General features: G+C 26.7%; 3 protein-coding genes across 4 annotated transcripts; all 3 read left to right on the top strand.

Moving 5' to 3' along the window:
* The first annotated feature begins 13,854 nt into the window (after window positions 1-13,854).
* On the top strand, window positions 13,855-14,863 carry LOC124918883. Its single transcript, XM_047458956.1, has 3 exons — window positions 13,855-14,386; window positions 14,457-14,573; window positions 14,651-14,863. The coding sequence occupies exons 1-3, from the start codon at window positions 13,979-13,981 to the stop codon at window positions 14,726-14,728; spliced, it is 603 nt and encodes a 200-aa protein (XP_047314912.1). The 5' UTR covers window positions 13,855-13,978; the 3' UTR covers window positions 14,729-14,863.
* Window positions 14,819-17,306, top strand: LOC124918882 (vacuolar iron transporter homolog 2.1-like). 2 transcript variants are annotated; one of them, XM_047458954.1, is made up of 3 exons: window positions 14,819-14,927; window positions 15,030-15,112; window positions 16,468-17,306. In XM_047458954.1, exons 2-3 carry the CDS (start codon window positions 15,104-15,106, stop codon window positions 17,158-17,160), a joined length of 702 nt encoding a protein of 233 aa, XP_047314910.1. In that variant the 5' UTR covers window positions 14,819-14,927; window positions 15,030-15,103; the 3' UTR covers window positions 17,161-17,306. The 2 variants fall into 2 exon arrangements, with proteins under 2 accessions (XP_047314910.1, XP_047314911.1); XM_047458955.1 differs by having other exon boundaries at window positions 16,396-17,306.
* Window positions 17,307-17,461: 155 nt separating this feature from the next.
* On the top strand, window positions 17,462-18,495 carry LOC124924452. Its single transcript, XM_047464491.1, has 4 exons — window positions 17,462-17,737; window positions 17,823-17,987; window positions 18,067-18,207; window positions 18,330-18,495. Exons 1-4 carry the CDS (start codon window positions 17,558-17,560, stop codon window positions 18,441-18,443), a joined length of 600 nt encoding a protein of 199 aa, XP_047320447.1. The 5' UTR covers window positions 17,462-17,557; the 3' UTR covers window positions 18,444-18,495.
* The last annotated feature ends 651 nt before the right edge of the window (window positions 18,496-19,146 follow it).

Raw genomic sequence — 19,146 nt, 5'->3', positions numbered from 1 at the left:
AAACTCTATGATTGATTTGTTTCAAAATTAGAATTTTAATTATTATAAATATATAATATTATTTAATACTTATATTTTTATTTAGTTGTTTCAATTTTGTTAATATTATTTTACAATTTAATTTTCGATATATAACTCATTACTTAAATTAATAAAAAAAAAATTAAAATTTTATTTTTATTTATATAAAAGACTTAATTGAATAAAATAAAATATTTTAAAAAATCAGTTTACATTTTAATATAATGGATTATTGATAGATTTAAAAAGTATCTATTGAGGGTTAAAAGAGTGAAAGAGTGGGGTCCCACATGTAAGGACAGTGACTACACCACCATCACCACCACCACCGTGCAAACTCCGGTGACCGTTGGAGAATTCCATCCTTAAAAATTGATTGAAGCAAACAAAAAACCCGGCCATATCTATCCTTAATCATCACACTGAACTCTTTCTTTTTGGAGGATGATCATGATAACTTTCTTTATCCCAATTTATTATTTGAAAAAAAAAACAACTTTTCTCATCATGGGTTTCTTTCTTTTTCATCAACCTAGTTTCATGGTTTTATTTTGTTAATATACTTTTACTTAAATTTTATAAAATATGAAAAGATACCAGCTAGAGAAGTAAAATAGTTAATGAAGAAGAAAATATCACAGAATAAAGGTATTACTACTTTCTGAAATTTACCATTAAATAAACAAGAAAAGAGAACAGCCTTTTCCCATAGTAGGTGCTTAAATATATATATATATATATATATATATATATGCATGGTGGGATATCTTCTTCTTTTCAGGCCAAAAGCTTCATAAAGAAAACAACTCTTTTTTTTCTTCAATTTATTTATTTATGTTAAACACTTATCCATCTCTATCTCTTAAGAGCTTGTTTGATGTTGATTATTTATGATTCTTATTGAATTTTTTAAAAAAATATTGGTAGATTAAAATGTAAGTTAGTAAGATTTATATAAAAAAAATTGTATTAAAAAAATTTGTTTTGTAAAAATAATGTAAAGGTATTTTAAATGATTAATTGTGTGATTAAAAAAATAAAATGATATAAAAGATGGAGAAAAGAAAATCCATATCAAAGAGATCTAAATGCTCATTTTGGGATCTGAAAAAGAAACTCAAAGAAAATTTGTATGAATGAGTTTCGTGTCAAAAAGGAAATTGAGAACTCTAAGAACTTGTTTGATATTGTTTTTGTTTTTGGATTTTCTAGAGTTTTTTGAAAAAAAAATGGTGGATGAAAAATTATTTGAATTTTTAATTGATTGAATCCTTATAATGACTTTAAAATCGTTACGGTCGAGTGTCATTCTAATTTTTACGTTTAAAAAAATTTAGACTTTGTTCGGATTGAGGTTTTTTAAAAAACCTAGAGGGAAAAAATTTAATAATTATTAATGATACCGAGGAGGTGGTGATTATTTTTGATAAAAAGACTTAAAATGTATTTATATATATATAAATAAAATAAAAAATAATAATTTAAAATATAGGGTGTTTTAGTATTTTGGTTAATGAAATAAGTGAGATGATTGTGGAGAAATGATTGATTGAAAAATCGATTTTGTGTGGGTTTTTAAAATAACCCAAATTTGATATTTTAGATTTTGTTTAAAAAAAAAGAAAAAGAAAAACTCAACATCAATTGAGATCATTTGTTTTGTTTTACTTTTAATCATAATCACACCATAGTTTTATTGTTTATTTGAAAACAATTTTATATCTTATTTGATGTGGATTAGACTAAATAAATGTACATTATTTCTAAATGAGTGCTACCTGAATTCAGATTCAGATCCATGTTTTTCTCTTCTTTTCATGTCTTGTTACACGTTATTGACAAAAATGTCCTTATAATAGTGACATTTTTGCAAAATAGTTACTTAACTTTTCCACTTATTCCAAATTGTCTATGTTATTTTACTTTCATATATAACTATTATATGGATAATAATAATAATAGTGAACTAATCATTATAAGCCCTAAATTTTATTTTATTTTAGACAATTTAAATTTAATGTTACCATAATCTGTGAATGTAATCTAAATTATTCTATTAGATTTATTAGATTTATAGCTTATTTATTACATTAGAGAAGATTTAAAATCAATTGCTTTTGAAATTCAAATTTTTAGGGATGGCAATGGGGCGGGGAATGCAATTACCATTCCCGCCCCATTTTAATTTTAGGAAGTTTTTTAATATCATCCCCGCCCCGTTCGGTTTTTTTCAGTTTCAGGGAATCCCGCGGTGCACTGTTAATAATTTTTATTTAAAAAAATAAATAAAAATTATACAATAAAATTATATAATCGATTTTTTTAATATAATATATATTGTAATATATTAAAATTTTATATTATTATAAATAAATAATTTTAACACTCTGATAAAATATCGTAAGTAAATAAACATATTAGTGATTTAATATATTTAATTATGTTTATGATATTCGGGGCAGAATCGGGGTGAAAACGGGGTAAAATCGGGGTGGGTCGGGGGACACAAATACCATCCCCGCCCCATTCTCGTTCGGTTTCGGGGAAAAACCGTCCCAAACAGGACAATTCGGTTCGGTTTTTGCGAGGCGGTTTCAAATTGTCATCCTTACCAATCTTAATCTTTTTAATTTTGTTATAGTTTTATAACTAAGATAAATTTTATGATCTTCTAAAATGTAAAATCTCAAAACAAAAAATTATTCTTTTAATGTATTTTTTTTTTACTATTTTGACAAGATGATATTGCACTTACAATTCATTTAATTTTGAGATAATCAATATACAAAAATTATTACACTTTAAATATCAAGAATTATCTTATGTTTAAGATCATAAATTGTATATGCACAAAAGTCAACTTAGTAAAACATTATTTTATTTTTATTTTTATTTTGTTAAAAATATAAAATTCTAGTATGATCCCAAGAACTGTAGTTACCTTTCTTACATATTTTCTACCTCATTAGTCTTTTAATTGAAGTCACAATTGGATTAATCATTTCTTTTTTTATTTCTTATAAAAAAAGTTTATTAAGCAAACATGAAAAGAAAATGAAGAGCTCATATATATAAGATAACTTCTAAACTAATTATTGTTTTGCTTACTTATAAATATTGATTCACTTTTAAGTTCATATTAATCATTTACTCCATTTACAAAATAAAAAAAAAAGTAAATTATTGTAGCATTACAAGTATTCTCGCACACCAAATAATATCGATTCCTCATTAATTAACCTCTCATATATTATATATGTATATATAGAACATTTGTTCTCTCATATAAATTTTTATTTGTACATAATGAGATTTAAACATTTTATTATTTACTACAAAATTTTAACCATTACATCATTTAAAAATATTAATTTATATTTAGAATTTTATTTATAGATATATTAATTAATATAATTTGTGGGTTGACCTACATATTAACCCACGGATTATCCACTCAAGTAAAAAAAAAATGAGCACGACCCATCCACTGATTCAACCAAATTTTAAAATATAATAATATTCAACAAGTTATATATTATGAATGCTAACTAAAAATAAAATAATCAATATTTACCTATTTTAAATTCTTAAGTTGGTTTATCTTATAAAATTTATTCATACGTTCCAACATTAATATTAATATATTATGAACACAACAATTATTTTTTGGTACAAACTAGGGTAATTACAAATTAATTCATGAATTGTATAATATATTACATCATAACCATAGATTGTTTGTACTATATCACAAATAAGGATATTTTGAGTGTGCTTGGCGTGCTAAGTTAATAAGTTATTTACCTCTATTATTTTATATTACAAGTTCTTCAATTATAAAATTAATATTCATATTCTCAGCTGTAACATTTTGTTCACTTCATTTTTTTTAACTACGCTACCACTTGTTTAACTTTAAAAAAAATAATATTTTAAAATAGGTATTTACTCGTGACAAAATTAAAGAAATAAAAATTCATGTTTGCCACTTTAAAAAAAAATACCCTAGTCACGAAAGAGAAAAAAAAAACATTTGTATGAAAAATTGTTTATATTAAAATTTGTTGCCTAAAAAAAGGTTAATTAAAATGATTAAAAAGTTGAAGGACTTATATAAAAAATACAAAATTTAAATTGACAAGAGCTAGCTAGCCTCACGGGTATCGAGCCAAATAAAAATAATTTGGGGGGTTAGTCTTCTTCTTTGTCTGGTTGATTATGATTGATAGGATGCAATCATTTATGATATTTACATTTTTTTTTCATAGTTCATTAATTTTGATTTTTTTAGTTGTATTTCTATAATGAAACCACAATTATAATTATCAATTTAAAATTCAAAAAAGTAGTTGTATTATTATGTATTAATTTTGTTTTTATGACCAGGTATATGATCTAATGATACAATTATTATATTTAAAATTTATAATGCTCCATAATTAATTTAAAATTGATATTATTTTGTTTATTATTATTATTATTTTTAATTTTAAGAAATTAACAAACTTTTATACTTTTGCTAATAATAAAAAAAGGGCAAAAGAACCGGTGAGCTTTATGAATGGAAGATGATTGAGGTGTCGGTCCATTGTATTGGGTTCAATCACGAGCACCCCTCACCTACCAATCAACTAATGCCACCTCATTTTTTTCATTTTATTTATAGAAATTTGTTGTTAATTTCATTTATTAGTTTTTAAAATGGGTTAATTTAAAAACGGAATAGATAAGTACTATTAACTAGTAAATATGACCAAGTTTAAGGATATATATATATATATATATATATATATATATATATATATATATATATATATATATATATATATATATATATATATATATATATATATATTATTAAGATTGTGAGTAGCCTATTTGGGTCATATTAATTATTCTTGGCACATTTTGTTTAATCAAAACAATTAAAAGAATGTACAAATAATAATTTATTTATTTTCTAAAATTAAAATGTTTTTTTGGATGCCTTGCTTCATAGGGAAAAGGGTGATGGGTTTGGAGTGAAGTGAAAAAATATAATGCTTTGCTTGGAAGCAAATGATTGCTTATTATTTATTTGCTAATTTATTTTTGTTACTAATTTTTTGGTTATTCATCTCTCATATATTTATTTGAAGCTTTCTTTTACAACTAAATTCTATAAATTGCAATGTAATTTAATTTAATTCTTATATAATTATAATTTCATTAAAACAACACAATTGACAAATTTGTATCTATTATTCAAATTCCGTGGTTCATATATATAATCAACGTTTGATATTTAGTAAACTATTCATCAAAATAGAAAAAAAAAAAAATCGTCATCATAATTTGATTGAAAATTGGGACCATCTAATTTGGTTGAAATTGTAGTTCATCACTATTTTTCTAAGGTTTATTTAAGGAATGTTTACATTGATTTGAGCCTAAACATTAATAACCCTTGTTCATCTTTATCTTGTATTTTTGTGTGTTATTTATCCAAATATAATTATATAATCAATCTCAAGTCTTAGAATAAAGTTACGAGTTTGATAGGTTGAGTTAAAAAAAAAATCAAACGTAATCAAATATAATTTTAATTTTTTTCTCGTCAATTACATTATTCAATTTATTAACAAAAATATTAAAATATTTCTTTTATCATTATAAATTAATACCGTTTAAGATTTTTTATATAAATAATACCCTACTTAACCTCACCACTAATTAACATTTTATTTTTAAATAAATAATTAGGATTTATTTAAATAAACTCTAACCAAAAAATGTTAACGGGAAGTTCATTATAACTTAATGATAAAGTACCTCTAATTATGAAAATAATTTATTATTATTTTTTATTTATTCTCTCGTCAATCAATTAGATTAATTATTATTTATTTTTTAAAATATTTTTATTGTATTAAAAAGCATATCATTTAAGCAAAAAGACAAAATTGACAAAAATAAATAAATAAATAAATATAACATTGACGCCAATAAAGAAAAAATCTGCACCAATGAGAAATAATTAGCTCTCTAGCTATTATATACACACACTAGATTAATTTAACTAAAATATAATCAAACAAGACCATAATTCCTTTTCGAAAATCAAACAAGGCCTTAGTTAAACCATCATCACATGACTTTGTTTCTTGTAAGATGGATACATTATCCACAACTTGTTTGAGGAAGTGATTTTTGAAGTTTAAAAAAAACAGTTTTCTTGGTTTAAAATACCAAAAAATACCTTTATATATATACTTTTTTCTTTTTTTAGAACTAATAATTGATAATTTATGTATTTTAATAAATAAAAAAGTGATTAAATAAATAAAGTGATGGTTAAATTTTATATAAAATTGTTTAAAATAACCTAAAAATCCAAAAGAACAAACAAACTCATAGATAATGTATCTAGAGATCGTATGATGTATACCAAAAAACTATATAAATAAAATAATTTAAAAAAAAAATCAATGTTTGAAATTTCAGGAATAATATATAAAAAATAAAAAATCGAATACTCTTATTCCACATTTTATTCACTTCAGTAAAATAACTCATCTTCTCACATATTTTTTTTCCAATGAACCTCTTATTTCTCATTTCATAACTTTACATTTTTACTATGGTCAATCAAATATTTGATTCATATTTTTAGCATTTAGCATCGTGACCTCATACTTTGGTCAATTAAATATTTGATTCATATTTTTTTACCACTTTCAATTGTTATCGACCTATTAACCCTCGACAACCACATCCGAATCACACTTCGTTAAATGGTCGTACTTGTTTTTATTATGTTGAAATTTCAAAATATACCTATAACATTTTTAATTTTATTTTTAACCGTTTTAAATTTATGAGCGGATCAACCAACAATTCGACCCAAATATACATTTACTCTCTCATATATATATATATATATATATATATATATATATATATATATATATAGATATATATATATATATATATATATATATATATATATAAATATATATAAAAGCTCTAAAAACAAACTAACTTAATAATTTCAATTAATTATTACTTTATTATTATTATTATTATTTATTTTCAAATTAAAAATTTTAAACCCTTCCAAATTTGAAGTTGAGAAAACTTTAAATAACACCAATAATATTTAAACTAAGGCCTCGTTTGATTCGGCGTTTTTAAGTTGCTTATGGGCATTTGCGTAATAAGCTGCTACAGTAACTTTACGTAATAAGTTCACGCAAAATATAATCACACACTTTTACGTTTAAACTCAATTTTTCTCTCAACCTCCTTCCTTAGTGTTTAAGATTATAATCTCAACGTTTTTTTCTCTCATTATTTTTAAATATTTTTTTATTCATTCTCTTTCATTTATTTTTAATTATTTTATTTATTCTATCTCATCTATTTAATCTCTTTCTAATCATTTTATTCATTATATCTCATCTATTTATAATATTTGTATATATTTATATAAAATTATTATAATAAGAAACATACATTTAAATATATTTTTATTTATTATTTATAATATATATATATATATATATTACTATATAAAATAATTAAGCAAAATATGAAATATAAATATACTGTAATTTTTATTATTTATAATTATTGTTTCATAAATCAAACTAGTCTTAATTAATTATTTAAAAATACTTATTATAATTGATGAATCAAACGTGACCGAAATGAATGATAATACGAAACGGTGAAACTTGAGAGTACCCAAAAATAATTGACAATTGAAAATTTTTCAATTTTGGTCAGAGAAGAGAAGAAATGTTGAAAATTGAAAATATATATAAAATAATAATAAATTGATTTCTTTATTCATATCATTTATTTTAAAATATATTATTTTTAATTTAAGTCATTTATTAATATTTAAAATTATATATTAATAAAAAATTATAAAAATTAATATATTAATATAATTTATTTTCAAATATATACTAATTTTTAATTTGAATTATTTATTAATATTTAAAATTAAATTAATAAATATATATAACATTATATATATAATATTAATTATTAAATAATATTATAAATATAAAAAATAAAAAAACTGAAAATATAATTAGCTGAATTTAACAATTAAATAAGATGAGATTATATTAAACATACTTAAAAATAAACCGTATGAGCGGACGACAATAAGCTGAACCAAACTAGCCTTAAATCAAATGTCAATTGAGAATTGTTATTTAAGAAATCAATATGTTAGCAAATATCCCTTGTTATTCCCTACTTATAACACGTCTTCAATTTAAATAAAATTAGATTCATCTAACTTTCTAACCTAATAAAATAAAATGAAGTACATGATGTTTATATCCGTTAGGAAAGGTGATTAAAAAGACATTTATGGCAGACACTCCCAAAACATTCCGATCTCCCATGAACTCCGTGCTCACACACATCATGAACTCACCAAAAAAAGCTGCAAAAGCTTAACCTTTAATTAACCACTTTACTTATTTTAATATATATATTTTTAATATGGGAAACAGTTTTTTTAAATAAATTATAACTTGCCGTTAGAGTGTACTTAAGGTAAGGTGTCTTTGAAGTTAGATTAGTGCTCCGTGGAAGTTAGTGTTGAGATGCATTTGATTTTGATTATATATTTTTTAATTGCCCTATTTTTATAATATAAATACATTCTTATTATCATTTTGTTTTTATAAAAAATGCATTCCATTAGAGCTTGTTTGATCTGGTTTGTTTGTTTTTGAGGATTTTTTGGGATTTTGTCAAAAAAAAACTTATATTTATTTGATGAAAAAGTAAGTTATTTGAGTTTTTAATTTTTTAAATTATTTTAATATCATTTTATATTTAAAATTTTAATTTTTTAAAAACAAAATAAGTGTATTTTAGTTAATTAAATGAGTAATTTGACGATTATAATGATTTTTTTAGGATTTTATTGAGTTTTAATAAAGAAATAAGTTATTTGAGTTTTTTAAAGATGAATTTTTATAATATTATAATATTATTTTATATTTAAAATTTAAAAAATTAATAAATAAATATACTTTGAACCTATTAAAATAGTTTAAGTACTGTGAATTCCTAAAAGATTAAATGTCAAGTTTATCCTAGTACCCTCCATTCAAAAGAATAATAATATAAATGTATTTTGATATTCTAATTAATAAATTAAATAATTTGATGATTATAATATAATAATGTCATTGAATTTTGTTCTTAAAAATCTAAAAATTTTAGGATCAAACAAACTCCTATTCATAATTTTTTTTGGAAGCCCAGTGGTGATTTTCAAACCTATGGGCTCGTGGGCTTTACCATGGAGTCACATTGAATGGTTGTATTTTTTTTTTACAATGATAAATTACACAAGGTAAATGTAATTATTCCAATAACTTTTGTTTCCTAAAATGCATTTACTAACGTTCTACATTGATTTTCGTATATCTCAATTTACCCTATTAGAGTTTTCTAATAGATTTGATCAATTTATTAATTTGGTCGACTAAAAACAAATATTTATCAATTTTATAGTTTATACCTAATTAATAGGTAACATATAACGTAACAAAAATTAATATTTTAATAATACACCCTACCAATAAATAACAATTTGAGCCAAATAAAGGTATGTAATGTAGCAATAATAAAATATTTATATAAATAAAATAAAAAATACCTTAACTCATGGTCCAATATATTATGTAAAAAGATAGTCACAACTAATGTAATATTTTTCAAAGTATTTTTTTTCATTAACGGCCAATAAACATCCAACTTGTGTGTGTGGAATAATTTTTACTAAATGTTTTTTCTAATTTGAATTCAAAGTGGGCATTATTTAGCAATTTAAAAATAGAATCAATTGACTATTGTAATTAAATACATATCAATCTATTATACCTTACATATTTTAGTATATTCATGGAATGAAGGTTGAATATGATTTGAGTCCTTTAACGTTTTGGATAGTTTTATTTTAAAATTAAATGTGTAATTTGATTGGATATTAGTAATTAATTGGTGGATTTATTCTAAATAAATACATTAAAATTTAATACAATTGTTTTTTAATGATTCGAATATACATAAAAAAAAAATTCAATTCCATATCATTACGAAATTTTAAATTTTAAAAATCAACTAAATGAAACTCCAATCATAAAATCTAAAATAAAAACAATAAATTAGAAATTTTAGTTCAATATTATTATTATTATTATTATTATTATTATTATTATTTATTTATTTTTCCTTTGGTCAAAAAGTGAAACTGACAAAACACGACAACTCTAAAGAAGAACAATTACAAATAAAATGAAACAAACCAACTAATAAAATATAGACAATGGGCCATAAAACATTGGCTATGCATCCAAAAGTAATAAGTTTAACATTTCAACCACGCCTTAACTTACAAACATTCTTTTCAATAACAAAACTACACCTTTAACGGGAATCTAGCATCAATTAAGGTAATTATCTTGGATGTGCCTTGAACAAATATATGAAAATGAACAAGTATGTTGGATGTGTTGGAAGATACTATTATTTTCATTCATCTTAATTTGCCTTGAATATTACAATTTCCTCCAATATTTTGGTTTTCATCGTGAATTGCTTCCTAAATTTTTGTCTTACACTTAGGGCTCGGTTAATGTTTGGTTATGGGGACAAACTCAGTTTTTATCCAAAAATCCAAACATCATATCTATAATCTAATCAATAATTTTATTTATTTAAATATTAAGATTATCTTTTAATTTTATCATCTCTCTAAACCATCATTCTCTCACCTAAACCATATCCTCTAAAGTCAAAGAGTAAATTAGTTTTCAAATTTTAAAAACCATTTTTTTCCTAATTTTTATTAAACAAGGGTTTTTAAAAGAAAACCCAAATAAACCCCCAAAAAAAATCTTTCTTCAAACAAACCCCTCAAAAAAATGTGCTAAGCAAAGTAAAACTAACACAATTAATGGTAGCAAAAGATGAGTGAAAATATATTGTTCATTCTTTTATATTTAAAGATAATAAATGTATAATAAAAATGATACCAATAAAATATGAAAGAGAAAAAAAAACAAAAAATCACAAAATATGAAAAATTAAAAACAAAAACACTAACACGTTGTCTAATATATTATTAAAAGAAGTTGTCTAATATATTATTAAAAGAAGTGGATATTCTCACTCTAAGATCCTGAGTCCGAGCTCATCAGACATCAAATTATATGTCTAATTAAATGTTAAGTGTGTTTGCGGGTTACATGCTTAATCCGTTGTCCCATTTAAAATATAAATCCTCGAAAAGAACGATTAAATCCCGACCGAATTCACCGATTTTTCTAAACAAATATAAAAAATATAATAATAATAATAATATAAATGATATTAGTCAGACAAATACAATCTTGAAGGTTCAATAATCTTTTTCAAGCCAGATAATTACCAGAAAATAATCTTGAGGGTTACAAAAAATATAGGCATCCCATATCAACCATTTTAATTCAAATATCTCAGGAATTGTCCAATGATTCGGACATCACCTATGTGAATCTCAGTCACATCCCACAAAAAAATTCAAATAATATGCAAAAATATGCTAGTGTTTCACCTCCATATGATACATACGATTTGACATAATACAACATGTTTTTATGCATATGCCATCTTTAATTTTTTTTTGTTCATAATAGTAAACGAGATCTTTAACGAAAACTATCAATTTATTTTCAACACATAACAATTAAATGAGACACTTGTGTTCTTCTATGATCAAATTACCCTGTTTGTGAGAATTCTTGGTGATGTTAGATTTTTATTTTTATTTTTAGAAAACGACTTACGTCATTTCATTAAAAGAAATCCAAAAAAAACCTCTATGAGTTTAGTATTAAAGCAAAACAAACATTTACCTTAACAAACAGAGTTAACAAAAATAGAAATCCTACACACGAAATAAATGAACATGAGTACAACAATAAAAAAATCAAACAACCGAACTACCAAACAACAATGAGTTTTCATCTCGCATTGAAATCGCAAAGATGTGTGACTTTATTATAATCGATGCTCTAATTTTGACATAAAGTTCAATTTGGCTCATTTTTGGGTATCCGCCTCCAAGTGCGGATGACAAAATTACAATAAAAAATAATGTTTCTTTAAACTTATCCGCATCACATCTCAGCTTAGAAAATGCCCTTAAGTTTCATTATGCACAAACATGGTAAACAATAGACTCAAAGCAACATTTGAACGCATTTGTATAGAAATGATTACCCTTCGCTTTTATAATAACAACTTTCTTCATATCCATCCACTCCTTAGGGAAGTTAGGGAGAGCCATGGACTTAGCAAATCTACCCCACAAATCCAAGGAAAAATGGCAGCACCCAAGTAAATGACTCAAAGTTTCCTCATTGCCATCACATAAAAGACACTTTGAATCCGGAATGTTCATGAAACGTTTAAGCCTATCACGAGTATGAAGTTTTTCCCGGCTGGTGGACAAGCGGATCAAAAAATGATGTAACCGGGGGTTGTCCTTAAAGCCAGTCACATAATGAATTGGTGCCTCAGAATGATCTTGGGAGACCAAACAACATGAGACCATCAAACAATGTCTCCTTTGTTCCAAATAGTATCCCAAACCAAACTTGCAACAAACTTTCCATCATGTTCAACCGTCCAACAATGAAAATCCCTACTATCATTAAATTGTGAGGCTTGAATAGATTCAAGGATTCTCGTACCTTCTGTGATTCGCCTTAGAAGGGTAACGTACCTTAGCAACTTGACAATCCCGCCTTATCCGAGTTCTTTCAAACTCCTCCTTAAGAACAATTGGTTTATGCTCAAATCAAGGATTGTGCTAGAATAAAGTTCAACGACCATCTCCCATTTATATTTTGAACATCATCATAGCGCTTTTCTTGAGCTTTAGAATTTTCTTGAGTGAACAGGCCATATCAATTTTAATCTCACAAGTCCATATGCTTGTTTCTTTGCTTATGAATCTCAAGTGAACCTAATGAACCCAAAGTGAATACTGCTTCTTTTCAATAACCCAAAAATGTTTATTAGTGAGTGCCTTATTTCATTCCACACAATTTCTGAGTCTAATACCGTCTTCTTCTCACCTTATTGCCTCCACGCCCTTAACTCTCCCAAATGAAATTCCTCCAACTGATAAGCTCTTTCATGGATTTTTTGAAAGAACCATTTGTTGCGTCTAATACCCTATCGTTCCCATTACCACATTAGTGACCAATTCAATACATCCACTTAACATAATCTCTTTGTGGCCCATCTCATAAGGAAAATTTTCATATTTTCGATTAGCGGTTTACAATGAGAAATTTGAAGTTGTTTAGACGAGAGCGGAATTCCAAGGTAACGGACTAGTAATACGCCTTCATTATGCTCATGGTGCCAAAAATGCTTTCTTTTGTTTCTCTTTTACGCATAGTAAAAAGCTAAACTTTTTCATTAGTTGATAAATAAACCTGTAACAGAAAAGATTCAAATAGCCAAACCAGTCCGATCTATTATCTCCATATTCAATTTAAACATTTTATAGATTCGATTGTATTTTTATTTTCTTTTTGAAAACTTTGGTTGGTGTGCTTAGATGAGAAGTTTAGTGGGTTTTCTTCTTGATCTCAAATATTGTCATCAAATCGATTCAAGGCTTCCTTCAAAGGCCCGTGAAGGGACGCCTAGCCTGGGGCTGGGAATAACCCAATTGGACATTTGATTGAAATTTGCAAATAACAATTGAAAATGAATTTGCCCCCAACTTCACTTGTTGTAGCTGTCCTGTCCAGTTAGCAGCTGGCCCCATTGAAGATCATTTTCTAAAGCTAAGCTTTTCTTGGCCATAAACACCATTCCTACAAGAACAAGTGTAAACCTCCTTCACGATTTGGGTTCATAGATCTCGGTTAAACTGTGTGAAATGATATCGGGTTCATCTTTCTTCCCTCAACTTGAAGCTATGGCGGTATCCCCTCTATCTTCCTTCTCAAATTTGAAACTATGCATCAGAGAAAGAACTATCTCTTATCCATCACCATTTCCAAATTGGACACACTTCAACTCATCCAAATCCTCAGAGCTGGTTAATGAAAAGCAGCTGAACAAGCCATTTAAACGGTTGACAGTTTTCGCCGGCGCTAAGGAAAAATATGGAGAAGAAGAAGAAGAATCAAAAGAATCAATACCCACTTGGGCAAAACCAGGTTCTGAAGAACCGCCTCCATGGGCAAGGAATGAAGGTGGGAATGGGACGACGGCAAACCAGAAGAGCTTCGAAGCTCCTTTCATTGTTTATTTGCTTGCCTCTGCTATCACTGCAATTGCTGCTGTAAGCTTCTTCTTTTTCTTTCACTATCTATCTAGAATGCTAAAACTTAAATTATGGTGTTATTATGCAGATTGGTTCTGTATTTGAATATGTTAATCAGAATCCAGTTTTCGGGGTAGTAGACTCAGAAAGTATCTTTTATGCTCCATTGTTAGGATTCTTCGCCTTAACTGGCATACCCACTTCTGTAAGTTGATTCTAGTGACTTTTATAATGAAACATAATCTTAATTAGTGTTCTAGCTGATAAATGTGGCGATTGCAGGCATTTTTGTGGTTTAAATCTGTTCAAGTTGCCAATAAGGAAGCTGAGGAACAAGATAAAAGAGATGGCTTTAACTAGAATAACACTTGCAATGAAGAATCCTTCTTTATTTTCAGTCTTGTTTACTCTTGACATTATTCTTCTTAATTTGATTTCTCTCTATCTGTAAGAAGCTCTGATATACATCAATGGTATTCACTTTCACCTGATTCAGTTTTGGTTTGTCTAATTTTTATATATTCATCATTTCATCAATGGAATCAATCCTCTATCATCTGTAAGCACCTCCAATAGGCAGAAATTCTTTAAGCTCTCAAATGATATTCTCATTTCACACTTTTTTCTCTTATCTAGTTTATATTATTGTTCATGGTATCAGAGCACAAAGGATAGCGCTAGCTGAAAGGACACCATACAATTCAACGACGATCCTTTGTTTTTTGCAGAATTTTGATGAAACCGGTAAGTCGTATCACATACTTATCCTTATCAATTATCTTCATGCTTAGAAACATTACTATTATTCAAGAATCTTGCTCTTATTTTTAAGCATGTAAAGTTATCAATTGTAGAAAGCAATGTAAGCCGAGTTAGATGCATTGGAACTCAATATAGAACACATGGACCCTTAAGCTTATCTACCTAAGGGTAAGAGCCCCAATGAATCTAAGTGGATTTCTAAAACCAAACAAAGCAAGTACTGCTGGATTATATTTAACATTTAGCTGTAGCTATCTATGGTGGGGAGGCTAGCATAATAAGTAATAATAGACGGTTATGAATATACATTAGTCCAGATGTCTTAAATGAGAATACAAGCTCTTTAGATCAAGACTCTTGTCAAACATTGAGTTCTACAACATAGTCCTCATATAATACCTTTTTTTTTAAAGAAAAACCCATTAGGATAATTTATTGATAATGTGAATAAAAATTAGTTTTAATAGATACAAAACCTCTCAAACTATCTAAAAACTCAAAATGGACATGAATATACCCTGGACATGTTCCTTTGTATAAAAGTAGGATTTAAGAAAAAAACTATTTGTTCATTAACAAACCAAAACTACTTTCAATACTTGTTTTGCTAGATGTACATACGAAAGTACTGATTGTTAAGGACTTTTGTGTGGCAAAATAAATCTTTTGCCTCGAAATTGCCAAGATAATCCAATCAATCGAGACAATGGCTTTCTTGGTGCTGGCCTTCAATGTTCTGTTCTTTACACATTAAGATGATATCAAAGGAGTTATAGCATTTAGCTATTGATTATTATCTAACAAATCATACTTCTAACAAACTTATTTTATATTCTGTAAATTTTATGTATTAGGCCTTGTTCTAATTGGGTAATTTGAATAATCTTCGGTAACCCACCATCTTTTCATATATTCTCTCATCAATAAGATCATTCAAATTATCAAACTTTATTAATTTTTTTTTTTATTATACATGAATAATACCCTTTAAGTTTTTTTCTTAAATAACTCATTTTTTCGTAAGATTAACAGGTTATTTAAATAACCTGGAATCACAACAAGACCTTAGAACATTCTTTCTTTTGTCATATGTATTACTATCCACAACAAGACCTTAGAACATTCTTTCTTTTGTCATATGTATTACTATGTTGTTTATTGTTTGTTTGGTGGATTTAATAGTAAAAAGAATCTTAGCCTGCAAACTGTTTCTTTGGAATCTTTCTTTGTTTTCATCAATCTGCTTTGTTGTTGTCTTCTGTCAGGTCAAAATTTCTTGCCACAGTTTCAAGGAATGTTTTATTTATTTATTTTCTACTTCCTTATATTAATCTAAGGAAAAGTCAAAAAGTAAGAACATAACAGAACAACTTGTGGAGAGCACAAGCTCAATCTCATACATGGCTTCTCCTTCTTATCCTTCGAACGACAAAAAGAAGGCGAATCAAGTTCAAAGGGGTCAGTGGATAAGAGCTGCTATACTAGGAGCCAACGACGGGTTGCTTTCAACAACATCCTTAATGCTCGGTGTGGGGGCTGCAAGGAACGATCATATGTTCATGGTCTTATCTGGAGTAGCTGGAGCCATTGCTGGTTCATGCAGCATGGCTCTTGGTGAGTTTGTTTCAGTTTCGACACAGAGAGATATCGAAAACTTAAGTTATGACCATTCTTCGAATCTTTCAAAGACTGATAAAGAAAACAACACCATTTATGAGGATAATTTAAAGGACATGCTTCCCAACCCTTATAAGGCTGCAGGGGCTTCTGGTTTGGCGTTCATATTTGGATCCATCATTCCTTTAGTACCGGCTACTTTTATTGTTCAAAACATGGCTAGAAATGTGGTTGTTGTTGTTGTGGCTTCGATTGCATTAGCGTTGTTTGGTGGCAGTGGAGCTTATTTTGGTGGATCTAGAGTAAGGATATCTGCAATTAGAGTACTGTTTGGTGGCTGGATTACTATGGGTTTGACTTATGGTTTGCTTAAATCATTGAATAAATTCCAAAATCATCGTGATTCTCAGTAAAGACTATGTTTTGAATGTGTATAATTTGAATTGTTGTGTTGATAAAGTTGTAATTTTGAAATGGAGACATGGAATTGATGTTTAAACAATCATTTACATCCAATTTCATTGAAATTATAAGTCTGATTTCTAACTCTGTCTTATTTGAGCAAGCACAACTCACATCTTAAATTGACATAAAGAAAATTTGATCATGTAATAAAATCTCTAGTTAATTGTAAATTAGTGACAATTAAAATAAAGAAATGACGCAAATAACAATAATCATTATGTTTTGTGTTACCAAATATTTTATTTAAAATTGATAGTTAAGATGAAGTTCATCAAACTTCGAGTAAATGCAGTTGTTAGGTAAGCATTAGAAAAATTGACAAAGGATTGACAACTGCACGAGTAAATGACAAACAGAGTATGGAAGGGCAGTTGTCATTTAGTGCTCAATTGCTTTCTTTTCTCACATCAAAAATCATTGAAACCTCTCATTGCAATAAACACTTCTCTTTCTCCCTATAATCAGATAAGAAAGAATCCAATGGCCATGCCTGTTCTTTCGAGATTGGATCGCCTTGATCATCTGGTAATTTGGTTTCTTCTTCATCCTCTCTTCTACAATGTATTAATTAGCCATGAAGGAAACTTTCATGTTCTTGATCATGTCTCAGCTGCAGTTTCTCGAGGAAAAGCAGGGTTTATCGAGCAGCCCAAGAAATAATGAAAACCCCAAACACATTGAGAATTTCAAGACGATTTCATCAGCACTCGAGGAAATTAATCGAAAAGGCACCCTGATGGAAAGACTTGACATTCTTGAGGACAGAGTCTTAAAGGTTAGAATGTATGCAATTTCGCGAAAAAAATATACTTATTGATTAGCTTATACAAGTAGAATATTATGTCATGATGCAGTTGAGTATGTTCATGGACATTAACAATAACAATATATCGAAGTATTGGAGTTTGAGTCCAACTGTTGAAGATGTTTCTGAAGATTCAGATCATAGTGCCGAGTCCTCCTCCATTCCTAATGTCGAGAAATTGAATAATAATGTATGTTGGAGAATGATGATGACTTTGAGATCGATTATTTTGTAGTTTACTGATATACTAAGTTCATATGCCATAAATTAATGAGAATGTACGATTTTTTATCTTGGTGACGCATTTTGCAGAAGGAAGTGTCTAGTTTTCAAGGTTACGAGAAAATTAAAGCAACAAGGAAGGGAAGGAATGGGAAAAGAAAAGTGGTTGGTGGGTTACGTCGTTATTTTCATATGGGATGTTAGTTAGATTATAATGATCAGTTGTTGTTTTTGTCTTCTCAATGTTAATTGTGTTTTTTTTCTTATTGTTGGATTCATTGATATTATCTAAAAAATATATATATGTACTAAGAATTTTAGATATGAATTATGATTTCTCAGTATTCAAAGTCATTCACTAAAGCTATTAGATCCTCATCCAAACATAGGAGTTTACAATCCTTTTGGAAAAGTTAATGTGAATCATGTCTCCTAATATATCTTTTTTGTTGGAAATAAATTATTTATTGATAAATTCAGACAATCAAGATTTTAGAGTCTTGAAATAATTATAGACTAATTCTAAAGAAATAATTTGAGTTATGAGTTTGACTTTATTTATTTATACAATCAACTCATAAGGACAACTTACAAGGGAAATTGGTCAACTTTATAGCACAATTAGGAAAAATAAAAATAAAAAAAAATCCAATAATATAGAAAATAAATATTTTGAATTTCTTTTTATATCTGACCAAAATAAGTAGATTCAAATAGCTCACATGAAAATAAATATTGGTGGAAAAAATATTGTTATTGCTTAGCTAAAATAAGTAATCAAAATACATTTTTCTTGATATTTTTTTTAGGAGAACCAACATTCATCTCCATAAAGAAGATTAAAATGATTTATAAAAGAAATTTAAAAGATTATTGGTAGAGTAAGTAAATAAATTATAATATTTAA

Source organism: Impatiens glandulifera, chromosome 1, assembly GCF_907164915.1.
Source record: "Impatiens glandulifera chromosome 1, dImpGla2.1, whole genome shotgun sequence".
In the NCBI taxonomy this organism is placed as follows: Eukaryota; Viridiplantae; Streptophyta; class Magnoliopsida; order Ericales; family Balsaminaceae; genus Impatiens; species Impatiens glandulifera.
This window is presented reverse-complemented; position numbering and strand designations above follow the sequence as displayed.